This window comes from Nerophis ophidion, linkage group LG04, assembly GCF_033978795.1.
Source record: "Nerophis ophidion isolate RoL-2023_Sa linkage group LG04, RoL_Noph_v1.0, whole genome shotgun sequence".
Lineage (NCBI taxonomy): Eukaryota > Metazoa > Chordata > Actinopteri > Syngnathiformes > Syngnathidae > Nerophis > Nerophis ophidion.
In genome coordinates this window covers 82,149,660-82,169,606 of record NC_084614.1, presented here as the reverse complement: position 1 = coordinate 82,169,606, position 19,947 = coordinate 82,149,660, and the positions used below count along the sequence as shown (strand labels likewise).

The 19,947-nt window shown below is 41.1% G+C and overlaps 1 protein-coding gene across 7 annotated transcripts in view; it reads right to left on the bottom strand.

Moving 5' to 3' along the window:
* tiam1a (TIAM Rac1 associated GEF 1a) overlaps window positions 1–19,947 on the bottom strand; it is a 234,798-nt gene that overhangs the window by 100,393 nt on the left and 114,458 nt on the right. For all 7 annotated transcript variants that reach the window (XM_061899333.1, XM_061899335.1, XM_061899334.1 and 4 more), the window contains 5 exons: window positions 15,611–15,721; window positions 11,895–12,459; window positions 11,566–11,837; window positions 4,460–4,747; window positions 1,430–1,655 (listed from right to left, as the gene is read on the bottom strand). In XM_061899333.1, coding sequence (XP_061755317.1) covers window positions 1,430–1,655; window positions 4,460–4,747; window positions 11,566–11,837; window positions 11,895–12,450 — 1,342 coding nt within the window. In that variant the 5' untranslated portion in view covers window positions 12,451–12,459; window positions 15,611–15,721. The remainder of the gene's footprint in view (window positions 1–1,429; window positions 1,656–4,459; window positions 4,748–11,565; window positions 11,838–11,894; window positions 12,460–15,610; window positions 15,722–19,947) is intronic.

Sequence of the window (19,947 nt, the reverse complement as noted above, 5' to 3'; positions counted from 1 at the left end):
TTCTTACTTCAGATGTGACTATCATTCTTACTTCGGATGTGACTATCATTCTTACTTTGGATGTGACTATCATTCTTACTTCAGATGTGACTATCATTCTTACTTCAGATGTGACTATCATTCTTACTTCAGATGTGACTATCATTCTTACTTCAGATGTGACTATCATTCTTACTTCGGATGTGACTATCATTCTTACTTTGGATGTGACTATCATTCTTACTTCGGATGTGACTATCATTCTTACTTCAGATGTGACTATCATTCTTACTTCAGATGTGACTATCATTCTTACTTCGGATGTGACTACCATTCTTACTTCAGATGTGACTATCATTCTTACTTCAGATGTGACTATCATTCTTACTTCAGATGTGACTATCATTCTTACTTCAGATGTGACTATCATTCTTACTTCAGATGTGACTATCATTCTTACTTCAGATGTGACTATCATTCTTACTTCGGATGTGACTATCATTCTTACTTCAGATGTGACTATCATTCTTACTTCAGATGTGACTATCATTCTTACTTCGGATGTGACTATCATTCTTACTTCGGATGTGACTATCATTCTTACTTCAGATGTGACTACAACAGGGGTCTCAAACCCAATTCCCCTGGGGGCCACTGGATGCAGAGTCTGGGTGAGGCCGGGCCGCAAGAAAATATTTCTTAAGAAAAATATATTTTTAAACGTCTTTATTTTTATTTTCAACACAAAATAAAATCAAATTATAAATGAAAAAAATTAGATTTAAGAAAAGTGAGGCAATGCAAATTAAACAATAAAAAAAACAAATAATGGTTTGAATTGGTCCAGGTTATCGGGGACTGTTATTACTGACGGACTGGTGTCACGGTGTGACTGCAGCCAGGCACCTTAGAAAACCCTAGTCTCCATGGCAACGTCTCTGTCGCTTTCACTCATTTGCTGCTTTTCCACCAATGCAGGGGTAGGCAACCCAGAACGTTGAAAGAGCCATTTTAGACCCAAATAACACAACACTCTCGTGGCATTCATATAAGACTCGCGGGCCGCACTAACTATTAAGGTGGGGGCCGCACTAACTATTAAGGTGGGGGCCGCAAAATAACATCTTGCGGGCCGCGTGTCTGAGACCCCTGACCTACCACGTCAATAGTCTGTATTGTACGTCAGTGTGTAACGTAAACAGACACAATACTAACGAGCGTGTCCTTTTGAGGACGCACTAGATGTGATATTTGTATTCATCTCCACGAGCGAGGAGTGCAGCGTGGGCGTGGGCTGCATCTTCTGCGTTTCACGGGGATGAGATTGGATCAGACGGCGTGAAATGGAACGGAGGACGGCGAGCGAAAAGGCCAGGCGGAGGAGGGCGAGAAGGTGGAAAGACCACAGCCCTGTAACCAACCCCCCCTCCACCGTGTCATCAGCACTCACCTTTCAGAGAGACCCAGTAGTGTTTCCACTTGCGCCTGGCGGCAGGCTCCACCTTCTTGTTCTTCTTGTGGACCAAGAAGTTCTTCACGGCCAGCGCGCCCGCCTTCCTGACCGTGCCCTGGGCGCAGCTCCTGGCGCAGTCCGACGGGTAGGCGCTGCTGAGCGTGCCGCTGCTCTGCTCGTCGCTCGCTGCCGAGCCCGCCTCCTCCGAGCAGCCTCCATGGGCCTGACAAGAGGAGAAAGTGTTATTCCTCTTCCTCCTTTCCTCCTGGAAACGTCTTGACACAAAGGTAGAAAAGCCTGGAAAATGTCTGGACTTGGGAACAAACTCGAGGTTGCAAAGGATTTGGATAAAACAACAAATAAACAATGAAATAACACAAATAAACTTTGAATGATCGATGGGAAACGGAAACAAGCTGAAGGGTAGAAAAGCCTCGGAAACATTTTGAAAAGGGAACAAATCAAGACTGAGCCCGCAGAACATTTGAAATGGGAATAAAAAAGCTTAGGAAATGCTTGAAAGGTGAACAAAGAAAAGGGTAGAAAAGCCTCGGAAACATTTGAAATGGTAACAAATGAAAAGTGTAGAAAAGTTTCGGAAACATTTGAAATGGGAACAAATGAAAAGGGTAGAAAAGAATAGGAAACATTTGAAATGGGAACAAAGGAAAAGGGTAGAAAAGCCTCGGAAACATTTGAAATGGTAACAAATGAAAAGGGTAGAAAAGTTTCGGAAACATTTGAAATGGGAACAAATGAAAAGGGTAGAAAAGACTAGGAAACATTTGAAATGGGAACAAATGAAAAGGGTAGAAAAGACTAGGAAACATTTGAAATGGGAACAAAGGAAAAGGGTAGAAAAGCCTCAGAAAAATTTGAAATGGGAACAAAGGAAAAGGGTAGAAAAGGCTCGAAAACATTTGAAATGGGAACAAACAAAAGAGTAGAAAGCATTGAATTTTTTTTAAATGGGAACTAAAGAAAAGGGTAGAAAAGCCTCGGAAACATTTGAAATGGGAACAAATCAAGACTGAAGAAAAGCCTGCAGAACATTTGAAATGGGAATAAATCTGAGGGTTTAAAAAAAGCTTAGGAAATGCTTGAAAGATGAACAAAGGAAAAGGGTAGAAAAGCCTCGGAAACATTTGAAATGGGAACAAATGAAAAGGGTAGAAAAGCTTCGGAAACATTTGAAATGGGAACAAATAAAAAGGGTAGAAAAGCCTCAGAAAAATTTGAAACAGGAACAAAGGAAAAGGGAAGGAAAGACTAGGAAACATTTGAAATGGAACAAAGGAAAAGGATAGAAAAGGCTCTGAAACATTTGAAATGGGAACAAATAAAAAGGGTAGAAAAGCCTCAGAAAAATTTGAAATGGGAACAAAGGAAAAGGGTAGAAAAGCCTCGGAAACATTTTAAATGGGAACAAAGGAAAAGGGTAGAAAAGCCTTGGAAACATTTGAAATGGGAACAAATGAAAAGGGTGGAAAAGCCTCAGAAAATTTTGAAATGGGAACAAAGGAAAAGGGTAGAAAAGGCTCGAAAACATTTGAAATGGGAACAAACAAAAGAGTAGAAAGCATTGAATTTTTTTTAAATGGGAACTAAAGAAAAGGGTAGAAAAGCCTCGGAAACATTTGAAATGGGAACAAACGAAAATGGTAGAAAAGCCTCGGAAACGTTTGAAATGGGAACCAAAAAAAAGGGTAGAAAAGCCTTGGAAACATTTGAAATGGGAACAAATGAAAAGGGTGGAACAGTTTCAGAAACATTTGAAATGGGAACAAATGAAAAGGGTAGAAAAGCCTTGAAAACATTTGAAATGGGAACAAACAAAAGAGTAGAAAGCATTGAATTTTTTTTAAATGGGAACTAAAGAAAAGGGTAGAAAAGCCTCGGAAACAATTGAAATGGGAACAAATCAAGACTGAAGAAAAGCCTGCAGAACATTTGAAATGGGAATAAATCTGAGGGTTTAAAAAAAGCTTAGGAAATGCTTGAAAGATGAACAAAGGAAAAGGGTAGAAAAGCCTCGGAAACATTTGAAATGGGAACAAATGAAAAGGGTAGAAAAGCTTCGGAAACATTTGAAATGGGAACAAATAAAAAGGGTAGAAAAGCCTCAGAAAAATTTGAAACAGGAACAAAGGAAAAGGGAAGGAAAGACTAGGAAACATTTGAAATGGAACAAAGGAAAAGGATAGAAAAGGCTCTGAAACATTTGAAATGGGAACAAATAAAAAGGGTAGAAAAGCCTCAGAAAAATTTGAAATGGGAACAAAGGAAAAGGGTAGAAAACCTCAGAAAAATTTGAAATGGGAACAAAGGAAAAGGGTAGAAAAGGCTCGAAAACATTTGAAATGGGAACAAACAAAAGAGTAGAAAGCATTGAATTTTTTTTAAATGGGAACTAAAGAAAAGGGTAGAAAAGCCTCGGAAACATTTGAAATGGGAACAAACGAAAATGGTAGAATAGCCTCGGAAACGTTTGAAATGGGAACAAAAAAAAAGGGTAGAAAAGCCTTGGAAACATTTGAAATGGGAACAAAAAAAAAGGGTAGAAAAGCCTTGGAAACATTTGAAATGGGAACAAACGAAAAGGGTGGAACTGTTCAAGAAACATTTGAAATGGGAGCAAACGAAATGGGTAAAAAAGCCTTGGAAACATTTGAAATGGGAACAAAGGAAAAGGGTAGAAAAGCCTCGAAAACATTTGAAATGGGAACAAACTAAAGAGTAGAAAGCATTGAATTTTTTTTAAATGGGAACAAAAGAAAAGGGTAAAAAAGTCTTGTAAACATTTGAAATGGGAACAAATGAAAAGGGTAGAAAAGCCTCGGAAACATTTGAAATGGGAACAAATGAAAGAAATGGGAACAAATGAAAAGGGTAGAAAAGCCTCGAAAACATTTGAAATGGGAACAAATGAAAAGGGTAGAAAAGCCTCGTAAACATTTGAAGTGAGGGCAGAAAAGCTCGAAGGGTGGTGTTCCAGTCAGCAAGACATACGTGAGTGCCGCCACTGACCCAGACTTGATTGTCCAGCTCCTTGCGGAAGTTCTCGTAGACGCCGCCAGTACCACCGCCAGTGCCACCGCCAGCGCCGCCGCGTGCGTCCGCCCCGCCGGCGCTGCTGCTGCCGCTGTCGCTGCCGTTGAAGATCATGCTCTCTGTGGCCGAGTACACGGAGAAGGACGCCGACATGGTCTTGCATCGCCGTGACAACGGCTCCACGTCTCCGTCCGCCTCGGCCGCCACGCCATCGATGCCGCTGTCCCCGTACTCGCTGCCCTCGCCCAGGACCGAGGAAATGTCCTGGAGAAGATGGAACAGGATCAAATACGTACTGCATCTAGTACACTGAACGTAGTGTACTTTGTATCTACTCCATGTAGTGTACTGCATGTACTGTACTTTGTATGTACTCTCTGTATTGTACTGTACTTTGTATGTACTCCATATAGTGTACTGTATGTAGTGTACTTTGTATGTACTCTCTGTATTGTACTGTACTTTGTATGTACTCCATGTAGTGTACTGTATGTAGTGTACTTTGTATGTACTCTCTCTATTGTACTGTATGTAGTGTACTTTGTATGTACTCTATGTAGTGTACTGTATGTAGTGTACTTTGTATGTACTCTCTCTATTGTACTGTATGTAGTGTACTTTGTATGTACTCTGTGTAGTGTACTGTATGTAGTGTACTTTGTATGTACTCTATGTATTGTACTGTATGTAGTGTACTTTGTATGTACTCTCTGTATTGTACTGTACTTTGTATGTACTCCATGTAGTGTACTGTACGTAGTGTACTTTGTATCTACTCTGTGTAGTGTACTGTACTTTGTATGTACTCCATGTAGTGTACTGTATGTAGTGTACTTTGTATGTACTCTCTGTATTGTACTGTATGTAGTGTACTTTGTATGTACTCTATGTAGTGTACTGTATGTAGTGTACTTTGTATGTACTCTCTGTATTGTACTGTACTTTGTATGTACTCCATGTAGTGTACTTTGTATGTACTCTGTGTATTGTACTGTATGTAGTGCACTTTGTATGTACTCCATGTAGTGTACTTTGTATGTACTCCATGTACTGTACTTTGTATGTACTCTATGTATTGTACTGTATGTAGTGTACTTTGTATGTACTCCATGTAGTGTACTGTATGTAGTGTACTTTATATGTACTGTATGTAGTGTACTTGGTATGTACTGCATATAGTGTACTGTATGTAGTGTACTTTGTATGTACTGCATGTAGTATATTGTATGTAGTGTACATTGTTTGTACTGCATGTAGTGTACTTTATATGTACTGTATGTAGTGTACTTGGTATGTACTGCATATAGTGTACTGCATATAGTGTACTTTGTATGTACTGTATGTAGCATGTTTTGTATGTACTGCATGTAGTGTACTGTATGTAGTGTACTGAGTTATGTAGTGTACTTAGTATGTATTGTACGTGTATTGAATGTAGTGTACTGTGTATGTACTGAATGTAGTGTACTTTGTATGTACTGCATGTAGTATACTATATGTAGTGTACTGGGTTACGTAGTGTACTTTGAATGTACTGTATGTGTATTGTATGTAGTGTACTTTCTATGTACTGCATGTAGTGTATTGTATGTAGTGTACTTTGTATGTAGTGTACTGGGTTATGTATGTACTGTAAGTGTATTGTAAGTTGTATGTACTGCATGTAGTGTATTGTATTGTATGTAGTATACTTTGCATGTAGTGTACTGTATGCAATGTATTTTGTATATACTGTATGTAGTGTACTTTGTATGTATTGCATTTAGTGTACTGTACTTAGTGTACTTTGTATGTATTGCTTTTAGTGTACTGTATGTAGTCTAATTTGTATGTACTGTATGTAGTGTACTTTGTACATACTGTATGTAGTGTACTGCATGTAGTGTACTTTGTAGTGTACTTTGTATGGACTGCATGTAGTGTACTGCATGTAGTGTACTGCATGTAGTGTACTTTGTGTGTATTTATGTACTGCATGTAGTGTACTTTGTATGTAGTGTATTGTACTGCATGTAGTGTACATTTTAGGGACTGCATGCAGTGTACTGCATGCAGTGTATTGTAGGAAGTGTACTGCATGTAGTTTACTTTTTATGGACTGCATGTAGTGTACCGCATTTAGTGTACTTTGTGTGTATTTATGTACTGTATGTAGTGTACTGCATGCAGTGTACGTCGTATGGACTGCATGTAGTGTACGTTGTATGTATTGTAGTGTATGTAGTGTACTGCATGTAGTGTATGTAGTGTACTGCATGTAGTGAATGTAGTGTACTGCATGTAGGTAGTGTATGTAGTGCACTGCATGTAGTGTATGTAGTGTACTGCATGTAGTGTATGTAGTGTACTGCATGTAGTGTATGTAGTGTACTGCATGTAGGTAGTGTATGTAGTGCACTGCATGTAGTGTATGTAGTGTACTGCATGTAGTGTATGTAGTGTACTGCATGTAGTGTATGTAGTGTACTGCATGTAGTGTATGTAGTGTACTGCATGTTGTGTATGTAGTGTACTGCATGTAGTGTATGTAGTGTACTGCATGTAGTGTACTTTGTATGTATTGCATGTAGTGTGTGTAGTGTACTGCATGTAGTGTATGTAGTGTACTGCATGTAGTGTATGTAGTGTACTGCATGTAGTGTATGTAGTGTACTGCATGTAGTGTATGTAGTGTACTGCATGTAGTGCATGTAGTGTACTGCATGTAGTGTATGTAGTGTACTGCATGTAGTGTACGTTGTATGTATTGTAGTGTATGTAGTGTACTGCATGTAGTGTATGTAGTGTACTGCATGTAGTGAATGTAGTGTACTGCATGTAGGTAGTGTATGTAGTGCACTGCATGTAGTGTATGTAGTGTACTGCATGTAGTGTATGTAGTGTACTGCATGTAGTGTATGTAGTGTACTGCATGTAGGTAGTGTATGTAGTGCACTGCATGTAGTGTATGTAGTGTACTGCATGTAGTGTATGTAGTGTACTGCATGTAGTGTATGTAGTGTACTGCATGTAGTGTATGTAGTGTACTGCATGTTGTGTATGTAGTGTACTGCATGTAGTGTATGTAGTGTACTGCATGTAGTGTACTTTGTATGTATTGCATGTAGTGTGTGTAGTGTACTGCATGTAGTGTATGTAGTGTACTGCATGTAGTGTATGTAGTGTACTGCATGTAGTGTATGTAGTGTACTGCATGTAGTGTATGTAGTGTACTGCATGTAGTGCATGTAGTGTACTGCATGTAGTGTATGTAGTGTACTGCATGTAGTGTATGTAGTGTACTGCATGTAGTGCATGTAGTGTACTGCATGTAGTGCATGTAGTGTACTGCATGTAGTGCATGTAGTGTACTGCATGTAGTGCATGTAGTGTACTGCATGTAGTGTATGTAGTGTACTGCATGTAGTGCATGTAGTGTACTGCATGTAGTGTACTGCATGTAGTGCATGTAGTGTACTGCATGTAGTGTACTGCATGTAGTGCATGTAGTGTACTGCATGTAGTGTACTGCATGTAGTGCATGTAGTGTACTACATGTAGTGCATGTAGTGTACTGCATGTAGTGTACTGCATGTAGTGTATGTAGTGTACTGCATGTAGTGCATGTAGTGTACTGCATGTAGTGTACTGCATGTAGTGCATGTAGTGTACTGCATGTAGTGTACTGCATGTAGTGCATGTAGTGTACTGCATGTAGTGTACTGCATGTAGTGCATGTAGTGTACTACATGTAGTGTTATGTAATCTACATGCTGGAGGCTCTTCTGAGTCGGTCTTTTTCAAACTCTTCTTTTTCTGCTTGTTTTGCTGAGTCTATTTATATCCCAGAACCCCCTGACCCCCCCTGATGAATCCATGATGAGCACTTAGGTGCAGCTTGGTGATGTGGGGGTGGGAGTGGGAGGGGGGGACGTGGGGAGGGAACACGCCTGGCCACTTTGTCTTCTTCTGCACTTTTCTTGGGACTATTACACAAGTTTCACGAGTACTAGTACTTGTGAGGAGGGATGTAGACCGAGTACTAGTACTAGTGAGGAGGGATGTAGACCGAGTACTAGTACTTGTGAGGAGGGATGTAGACCGAGTACTAGTACTTGTGAGGAGGGATGTAGACCGAGTACTAGTACTAGTGAGGAGGGATGTAGACCGAGTACTAGTACTAGTGAGGAGGGATGTAGACCGAGTACTAGTACTAGTGAGGAGGGATGTAGACCGAGTACTAGTACTTGTGAGGAGGGATGTAGACCGAGTACTAGTACTAGTGAGGAGGGATGTAGACCGAGTACTAGTACTAGTGAGGAGGGATGTAGACCGAGTACTAGTACTAGTGAGGAGGGATGTAGACCGAGTACTAGTACTAGTGAGGAAGGATGTAGACCGAGTACTAGTACTAGTGAGGAAGGATGTAGACCGAGTACTAGTACTAGTGAGGAGGGATGTAGACCGAGTACTAGTACTAGTGAGGAGGGATGTAGACCGAGTACTAGTACTAGTGAGGAGGGATGTAGACCGAGTATTAGTACTAGTGAGGAGGGATGTAGACCGAGTACTAGTACTAGTGAGGAAGGACGCAGACCGAGTACGGAGTTCTAACTGGGTGGGTCCAGGAGGACTGTTAAAATTCTGGACAAACAATACGGTTTTATATATTTTTATTTTATTTGATTTATTATCCAGCTGAGCGTCATGATTATGACAAGCGAGTGCTGTCACTTTCACTTTCACTTTCGCTTGAGGGGCCGCTACAAAGCCTTAGAAATAAAAGACACTCTGACAATCAGCTTGGAATAATCACTATTAACATGTTAGTGTTGGTCGTTTTTTACTATGGGCCACAATAAATGATGTGGCAGACCATATTAGGTGACGTGGAAGACCACGATAAATGATGCGAAACGCCACATCGAATGGGATGACAGGCCACATTAAATGATGTGGCGGACCACCTCAAATGAAGTGGGGTACCAATTTTAATGACGTGGAAGACCACAATAAATTATTCGGAACACCACATTGAATGATATCACAGGCCTCTTTAAATGACGTGGCAGACCACATTGACTTTAGTGGCAGACCACATTAAATGATGTGAAAGACCACTTGCCATGATGTGGCAGACCACAATAAATTTAGTGGCAGGCCACATTGAATGAAGTGGCAGACCACATTAAATGTCGTGGCAGGCCACATTGAATGATGTGGCAGACCACAATAAATTTAGTGGCAGACCACATGGAATGATGTGGAAGACAATAAATGTAGTGGCAGACCACCTTGAATGATGTGGCAGACCACATTGAATGATGTGACAGACCACAATAAATTTAGTGGCAGGCCACATTGAATGATGTGGAAGACCACAATAAATGTTGTGGCAGACCACATTAAATGAAGTGGAAGACCACAATAAATGTTGTGGCAGACCACATTAAATGTCGTGGTAGACCACATTATATGATGTGGAAGACCACAATAAATGTAGTGGCAGACCACATTGAATGATGTGGCAGACCACAATAAATTTAGTGGCAGGCCACTTTGAATGACGTGGAAGACCACAATAAATGTAGTGGCAGACCACATTAAATGACGTGGAAGACCACAATAAATGTTGTGGCAGACCACGTTAAATGTCGTGGTAGACCACATTATATGATGTGGAAGACCACAATAAATGTAGTGGCAGACCACATTGAATGATGTGGCAGACCACAATAAATTTAGTGGCAGGCCACTTTGAATGACGTGGAAGACCACAATAAATGTAGTGGCAGACCACATTGAATGACGTGGAAGACCACAATAAATGTTGTGGCAGACCACATTAAATGTCGTGGCAGGCCACATTGAATGATGTGGCAGACCACATTAAATGTCGTGGCAGGCCACATTGAATGATGTGGCAGACCACAATAAATTTAGTGGCAGACCACATGGAATGATGTGGAAGACAATAAATGTAGTGGCGGACCACCTTGAATGATGTGGCAGACCACATTGAATGATGTGACAGACCACAATAAATTTAGTGGCAGGCCACATTGAATGATGTGGAAGACCACAATAAATGTTGTGGCAGACCACATTAAATGAAGTGGAAGACCACAATAAATGTTGTGGCAGACCACATTAAATGTCGTGGTAGACCACATTATATGATGTGGAAGACCACAATAAATGTAGTGGCAGACCACATTGAATGATGTGGCAGACCACAATAAATTTAGTGGCAGGCCACTTTGAATGACGTAGAAGACCACAATAAATGTAGTGGCAGACCACATTGAATGACGTGGAAGACCACAATAAATGTTGTGGCAGACCACATTAAATGTCGTGGTGGACCACATTATATGATGTGGAAGACCACAATAAATGTAGTGGCAGACCACATTGAATGATGTGGCAGACCACAATAAATTTAGTGGCAGGCCACTTTGAATGACGTGGAAGACCACAATAAATGTAGTGGCAGACCACATTGAATGACGTAGAAGACCACAATAAATGTTGCGGCAGACCACATTAAATTTCGTGGTAGACCACATTATATGATGTGGAAGACCACAATAAATGTAGTGGCAGACCACATTATATGATGTGGAAGACCACAATAAATGTTGTGGCAGACCACATTAAATGTCGTGGTAGACCACATTTTATGATGTGGAAGACCACAATAAATGTTGTGGCAGACCACATTAAATGTCGTGGTAGACCACATTATATGTTGTGGAAGACCACAATAAATGTAGTGGTAGACCACATTATATGTTGTGGAAGACCACAATAAATGTAGTGGCAGACCACATTATATGATGTGGAAGACCACAATAAATGTTGTGGCAGACCACATTAAATGTCTTGGTAGACCACATTATATGTTGTGGAAGACCACAATAAATGTAGTGGCAGACCACATTATATGATGTGGCAGACCACGGTAAATTTAGGGGCAGGCCACATTAAATGATGTGGCAGACCGCAATAAATTATGTGGCAGACCACGGTAAATTTAGGGTCAGGCCACATTAAAGGAGGTGGAAGACCACAATAACCTGGCTGTGTGTGACATTTCTCACCTGAGTGGTCTGTGCCCGGCGTCCCTGGAAGACGGGACAGGGTGCGGGCGTGCAGGGGCCCCTGGCCCCCAGCCGGCCCTCGGAGAGGCAGTGCGAGCGGCGGCAGGGCAAGGTGAAGGCTCCGTAGGCGGCGGCGCCGTCGTCCTCGCCCGGGGACATCAGCACCGCCTCGGCGCTGCCGTCCTCCCTGCGGCCCTTGGCGTGGCGGCCCCTGAGTCCCGGACTGCGATGGCTGCACAGGTGGTCCAAGGACGAGGCCCTCTCCGCCGCACCTGACCAGGCACAGGTGAGCTGCTGCAGTATGACTGACACCTGGTTGATGTTTGTACCTGCAGAGGGTGGAGGTGGAGGGAACTGCTCCTCCTCCTCCTCCTCGCCGTCCACCATCTCCTCGGTGCTGGTCATGTGTTCCTGGCTCAGGTCCGACAGAGAAAACTCCAGGCTGTCCTCCCGCCACATGTCGGCCGACTTGGAGCGCTTCTTCTTGAAATAGTCCTTCTCCCCCGCCGAGTCCTCGCCGTAGTCCCGGCCCAGGGTGTCCGCCTCGGACGTCTCCGGCGTGGGCGTGGCCACCGCCTCGTCGTCGTCCTGCTGGAAGGACTCGGGCCTCATCGTCATGGCGACACGCTGCGTCCAGTGGGGGCTGACGCCGAAGTCCGCCAGGCCGTCGAAGGGCTCGGCGCCGCTCTCGGCCAGCGACTGGGGGATGCTGGGAGTGCTGGAGGAGCGCGTGGACGCCTCGGAGTGGCGGTGCTCCTGCTTGGTGGACGAGGACTGGCGGGCGCGGCGCGTCACCGGCTGCTTGGCGGGGAGGCGGAGGGAGCGGGACGTGTGTTTACGGGACAGGTGGCCGCTCTCTCCATTCAGACTCTCCGCGTTTCCCATGATGCAACACTGCAGAGCAACGTACATCTTTTTCAAGGACTGACTCGGGACAAAAGGGCGGTCGCGGGGAACTTTCTGGAAAATACAACTTTAACATAAACTTTGAATATTAACGGTTGGGAATCAGAATCATCAGAATCAGAAATACTTTATTAATCCCCAGGGGGGGAATTACAATTTTCAGCACAATCTATTTAGAGCAGATAAACATTACAGGGAGACAGAACAGGATCAAACAATACAGGAAGACAGAACAGGATCAAACATTACAGGGAGACAGAACAAGATCAAACAATACAGGAAGACAGAACAGGATCAAACAATACAGGGAGACAGAACAGGATCAAACATTACAGGGAGACAGAACAGGATCAAACATTACAGGGAGACAGAACAGGATCAAACATTACAGGGAGACAGAACAGGATCAAACAATACAGGGAGACAGAACAGGATCAAACATTACAGGGAGACAGAACAGGATCAAACATTACAGGGAGACAGAACAGGATCAAACGTTACAGGGAGACAGAACAGGATCAAACATTACAGGGAGACAGAACAGGATCAAACATTACAGGGAGACAGAACAGGATCAAACATTACAGGGAGACAGAACAGGATCAAACAATACAGGGAGACAGAACAGGATCAAACAATACAGGGAGACAGAACAGGATCAAACATTACAGGGAGACAGAACAGGATCAAACATTACAGGGAGACAGAACAGGATCAAACAATACAGGGAGACGGAACAGGATCAAACATTACAGGGAGACAGAACAGGATCAAACAATACAGGGAGACAGAACAGGATCAAACATTACAGGGAGACAGAACAGGATCAAACATTACAGGGCGACAGAACAGGATCAAACATTACAGGGAGACAGAACAGGATCAAACAATACAGGGAGACAGAACAGGATCAAACATCACAGGGACAGAACAGGATCAAACACTACAGGGAGACAGAACAGGATCAAACATTACAGGGAGACAGAACAGGATCAAACATTACAGGGAGACAGAACAGGATCAAACATTACAGGGAGACAGAACAGGATCAAACATTACAGGGAGACAGAACAGGATCAAACAATACAGGGAGACAGAACAAGATCAAACATCACAGGGAGACAGAACAGGATCAAACATTACAGGGAGACAGAACAGGAACAAACAATACAGGGAGACAGAATAGGAACAAACAATACAGGGAGACAGAACAGGATCAAACAACACAGGGAGACAGAACAGGATCAAACATTACAGGGAGACAGAACAGGATCAAACATTACAGGGAGACAGAACAGGAACAAACAATACAGGGAGACAGAACAGGATCAAACAACACAGGGAGACAGAACAGGATCAAACATTACGGGGAGAATTCGGGGGGAATTTTCTGGAAAATACAACTTATTAATAGATTTTGAATATTAACGGTTGGGAATCACAATCATCAAAATCAGAAATACTTTATTAATCCCAAAGGAGAAATTACCATTTTCAGCACAATCCCGTTCAAGATCAGATAAAACACAAACAGGGAGACAGAACAGGATTAAACATTACAGGGAAACAACTAAAAGAGGTGTACAATCTTTGGTCAGAGCGTGGTGGACGACTGTACAAAGAGTACAGCTCAGACGTTTTTCCTCAATGAGCTAAACTGAATCCTGTCTCCGTTTAATTCCTTGCTTCTTGTCTTGTTTAATAGTTGTCATCAGTGTTTGAATTTTCACATAGTCTTAAAAATCAAATTATAATGATTAATTATATATCCATTATATTATTATAATAACATGTACTCCATATATATATATATATATATATATATGTGCATATATGTGTATATGTATATATATGCACATATATATGCACACTTTACTAATATAAATATAAATACATATAAAAATACACTTATATATACATATATACATTATATATATGTATATATATATGCGTATACATGCGTATATATATACAGACACATATTTATACACATATATATGCACACACACATATATATATATATATATGCATATATATATGCACATATATCTGCACACATATATACACACTTTATTAATATATACATTTATATATATATATATATATATAAATACACATATAAATGTGTGTATATATATATATATATACATATATATATATTTGTATGTGTGGGAAAAAAATCACAAGACTACTTCATCTCTACAGAACTGTTTCATGAGGGGTTCCCTCAATCATCAGGAGATTTTCATGAAACAGTTCTGTAGAGATGAAGTAGTCTTGTGATTTTTTCCCACACATACATACATTGTGCTCTACCACGGTAATGACCACTATTCTCAGGATAATCTTATAATTAAGATATATATATATTGTGCAGCCCTTTGAGACACTAGTGATTTAGGGCTATATAAGTAAACATTGATTGATTGATTGATATATATATATATATATATATATATATATATATATATATATATATATATATATATATATATATATATATATATATATATATATATATATACATATACATATATATATATATATATACACATATTTATTTATATGTATATATATATCTATATATGTGTATATATATATATATTTATATATATATATACATATGTATATATGTGTGTATATACATATATACATTTTTATATTTATACATATATATATATATATATATATTTATATATATATATATATATAGATATATACATATATATATATATATATATATATCCATCCATCCATCCATTTTCTACGGCTTCGCGGGGGGCGCTGGCGCCTATCTCAGCTACAATCGGGCGGAAGGCAGTGTACACCCTGGACAAGTCACCACCTCATCGCAGTATGTTAAGAGGTTTTTTTTCAAAGTTCGGACACCCCTGACCTAGAGGTAGTTAGGCTGAGTCCGCTCTCAGTGCTGCTGGAGTGACGTGATCGCCAAACGCCAGACATCACACACAAGTACCGCAACCTGGCAGTGTTCAATTTTAGGCGGGATTTGGTCAGTACCAAAATACAGAATCGGGTATCTATTCCTTGGTCAGAATGTGAAGATACGGCCAGAGTTTGACCCTGGAACAGACTATCTCTACAACAGCAGATGATGACTTGTAGCACAATTAATTACCTGTGCTCACGGTTGCTGCCTCGCCGCTGGCACGCCGTCTTCACCTGGACACATGCCCGCCCGGGCGGCTGCGGTCCACCCCCTCGCCAGTCCGGGGTCACCTGACCAGTCCTGAGCACAAAGAAGCAGCGACGGTGAGCCAACTGTGAGCAAAAAGTCTTGCAGGTACCTCAAGTCCCAGGCAACATTCCTGTTCAACTACACCCTAAAAGTGGTGTGTGTGCGCGTGTGTGTGTGTGTGCGTGTGTGTGTGTGTGTGTGTGCACGCCAAGTCATGGCCGCCCCGCAGACACTCAGGTCTCCCGCTCCAACATGCCGGCAGAATGAAAGGAGGAGAGCGACTATGATGTTACATGATGCGGAGGATGCCAGCATAAAGGGCCGATCAGGCGTTCACTCAGTCATATTCACTCAGTCATATTCACTGCAGTCTTATCAAAGTACTTTTCTAACTGCCCTGGTTTTAAAATGTGCTGACATCAGCACTGTCACACAGCTCTGTTGTGTCACAAAACTGCACTTTCATCTTTATTCTAACTACTATGTCAGGAAATATTACCATTATTATCATTAAATAATGTTTATTTTTAATGTCTTACCTCCTGTAAAAGGTAAATAAAAACAAAAATACAATGACTTGCAAATACTTTCCAACTTATATTCAACTAAGACTGCAAAGACAAGATATTTTCACCTTCAAACTGGAAAATGTTGTGATTTTTTGCAAATATTAGCTCATTTGGAATGTGATGCCTGCGACGTGTTTCAAAAAAGCTGGCACGAGTGGCAAAAAAGACTGAGAAAGTTGTGCAGCGCTCATCAAACTCTTATTTACAACTTCGCACAGGTGAACGGTCTAATTGGGGAATCATCTTTATTCTAACTACTATATCATGAAATATTACCATTATTATCATTAAATAATGTTTATTCTTAATGTGTTATGTTGTGTAAAAGGTAAATAAAAACAAAAATACAATGACTTGCAAATACTTTCCAACTTATATTCAACTAAGACTGCAAAGACAAGATATTTTCACCTTCAAACTGGAAAACTTTGTCAATTTTTGCAAATATTAGCTCATTTGGAATGTGATGCCTGCGACATGTTTCAAAAAAGCTGGCACGAGTGGCAAAAAAGACAGAGAAAGTTGTGCAGCGCTCATCAAACTCTTATTTACAACTTCGCACAGGTGAACGGTCTAATTGGGGAATCATCTTTATTCCAACTATTATGTCATGAAATATTACCATTATTATCATTGAATAATGTTTATTCTTAATGTGTTACCTCGTGTAAAAGGTAAATAAAAACAAAAATACAATGATTTGCTAATACTTTCCAACTTATATTCAACTAAGACAGCAAACACAAGATATTTTAACGTTCAAACTGGAAAACTTTGTGATTTTTTGCAAATATTAGCTCATTTGGAATGTGATGCCTGCGACATGTTTCAAAAAAGCTGGCACGAGAGGCAAAAAAGACTGAGAAAGTTGAGGAGCGCTCATCAAACTCTTATTTACAACTTCGCACAGGTGAACGGGCTAATTGGGGAATCATCTTTATTCCAACTATTATGTCATGAAATATTACCATTATTATCATTAAATAATGTTTATTCTTAATGTGTTACCTCCTGTAAAAGGTAAATAAAAACAAAAATACAATGACTTGCAAATACTTCCAACTTATATTCAACTAAGACTGCAAAGACAAGATATTTTAACGTTCAAACTGGAAAACTTTGTGATTTTTTGCAAATATTAGCTCATTTGGAATGTGATGCCTGCGACATGTTTCAAAAAAGCTGGCACGAGAGGCAAAAAAGACTGAGAAAGTTGAGGAGCGCTCATCAAACGCTTATTTGCAACGTTACACAGGTGAACGGGCTAATTGGGAACAGGTGGGTGCCACGATTGGGTATAAAAGCAGCTTCCATGAAATGCTCACTTAACTTAACTCATTCACCAACAAGGACGGGGCGAGGGTCACCACTTTGTCGACAAATGCCTGAGCAAATTGTTTAAAGAACATTTCTCAAGCAGCTATTGCAAGGAATTTAGGGATTTCACCATCTACGATCCGTAATATCATCAAAAGGTTCAGAGAATCTGGAGAAATCACTGCACATAAGCGATGATATTACGAACCTTGGATCCCTCAGGCGATACTGCGTTAAAAAGCCACATCAGTGTGTAAAGGATATCACCACATGCGCTGAGGACCACTTCAGAAAACCACTGTCAGTAACTACAGTTTTTCGCTACATCTGTAAGTGCAAGTTAAAACTCTACTATGCGATGCCAAAGCCGTTTATCAACAATATCCTGAAGCGCCCAAGCTCATCTAAGATGAACTGATGCAAAGTGGAAAAGTGTTCCGTGGTCTGACGAGTCCACATTTCAAATTGTTTTTTGGAAACTGTGGATGTTGTGACCAGAGAACAAAAGAACCATCCGGATTGTTCTAGGCGCAAAGTGTGGTAGTCAGCATGTGTGATGGTATGGGGGTGTATTAGTGCCCAAGGCATGGGTAACTTACACATGTGTGATGGTATGGGGGTGTATTAGTGAACAAGACATGGGTAACTTACACATGTGTGATGGTATGGGGGTGTATTAGTGAACAAGACATGGGTAACTTACACATCTGTGATGGTATGGGGGTGTATTAGTGAACAAGACATGGGTAACTTACACATGTGTGATGGTATGGGGGTGTATTAGTGCCCAAGACATGGGTAACTTACACATGTGTGATGGTATGGGGGTGTATTAGTGAACAAGACATGGGTAACTTACACATGTGTGATGGTATGGGGGTGTATTAGTGAACAAGACATGGGTAACTTACACATGTGTGATGGTATGGGGGTGTATTAGTGAACAAGACATGGGTAACTTACACATGTGTGATGGTATGGGGGTGTATTAGTGAACAAGACATGACTAACTTACACATGTGTGATGGTATGGGGGTGTATTAGTGAACAAGACATGGGTAACTTACACATGTGTGATGGTATGGGGGTGTATTAGTGCCCAAGGCATGGGTAACTTACACATGTGTGATGGTATGGGGGTGTATTAGTGCCCAAGACATGGGTAACTTACACATGTGTGATGGTATGGGGGTGTATTAGTGAACAAGACATGGGTAACTTACACATGTGTGATGGTATGGGGGTGTATTAGTGCCCAAGACATGGGTAACTTACACATGTGTGATGGTATGGGGGTGTATTAGTGAACAAGACATGGGTAACTTACACATGTGTGATGGTATGGGGGTGTATTAGTGAACAAGACATGGGTAACTTACACATGTGTGATGGTATGGGGGTGTATTAGTGAACAAGACATGGGTAACTTACACATGTGTGATGGTATGGGGGTGTATTAGTGAACAAGACATGGGTAACTTACACATGTGTGATGGTATGGGGGTGTATTAGTGAACAAGGCATGGGTAACTTACACATGTGTGATGGTATGGGGGTGCATTAGTGGCCAAGGCATGGGTAACTTACACATGTGTGATGGTATGGGGGTGTATTAGTGCCCAAGGCATGGGTAACTTACACATGTGTGATGGTATGGGGGTGTATTAGTGCCCAAGACATGGGTAACTTACACATGTGTGAAGGTATGGGGGTGTATTAGTGCCCAAGACATGGGTAACTTACACATGTGTGATGGTATGGGGGTGTATTAGTGAACAAGACATGGGTAACTTACACATGTGTGATGGTATGGGGGTGTATTAGTGCCCAAGACATGGGTAACTTACACATGTGTGATGGTATGGGGGTGTATTAGTGAACAAGACATGGGTAACTTACACATGTGTGATGGTATGGGGGTGTATTAGTGAACAAGACATGGGTAACTTACACATGTGTGATGGTATGGGGGTGTATTAGTGCCCAAGGCATGGGTAACTTACACATCTGTGAAGGCACCATTAATGCTGAAAGGTACATACAGCTTTTGGAGCAACATATGTTGTCATCCAAGCAGCGTTATCATGGACGCCCCTGCTTATTTCAGCAAGACCATGCCAAGCCAGGTGTTACAACAGCGTGGCTTCATAGTAAAAGAGTGTGGGTACTAGACTGGCCTGCCTGTAGTCCAGATCGGTCTCCCATGGAAAATGTGTGAAGGCTAAAATATGAGGCAGGAGACAGTTGAACAACTTAAGCTGTACATCAAGCAAAAATGGGCAAGAATTCCACCTCAAAAACGTGTCTCTTCAGTTCCCAAACCTTTACTGAGTGTTGTTAAAAGGAAAGGCCATGTAACACACTGGTAAAAATGCATTTTTTTGCAATGTG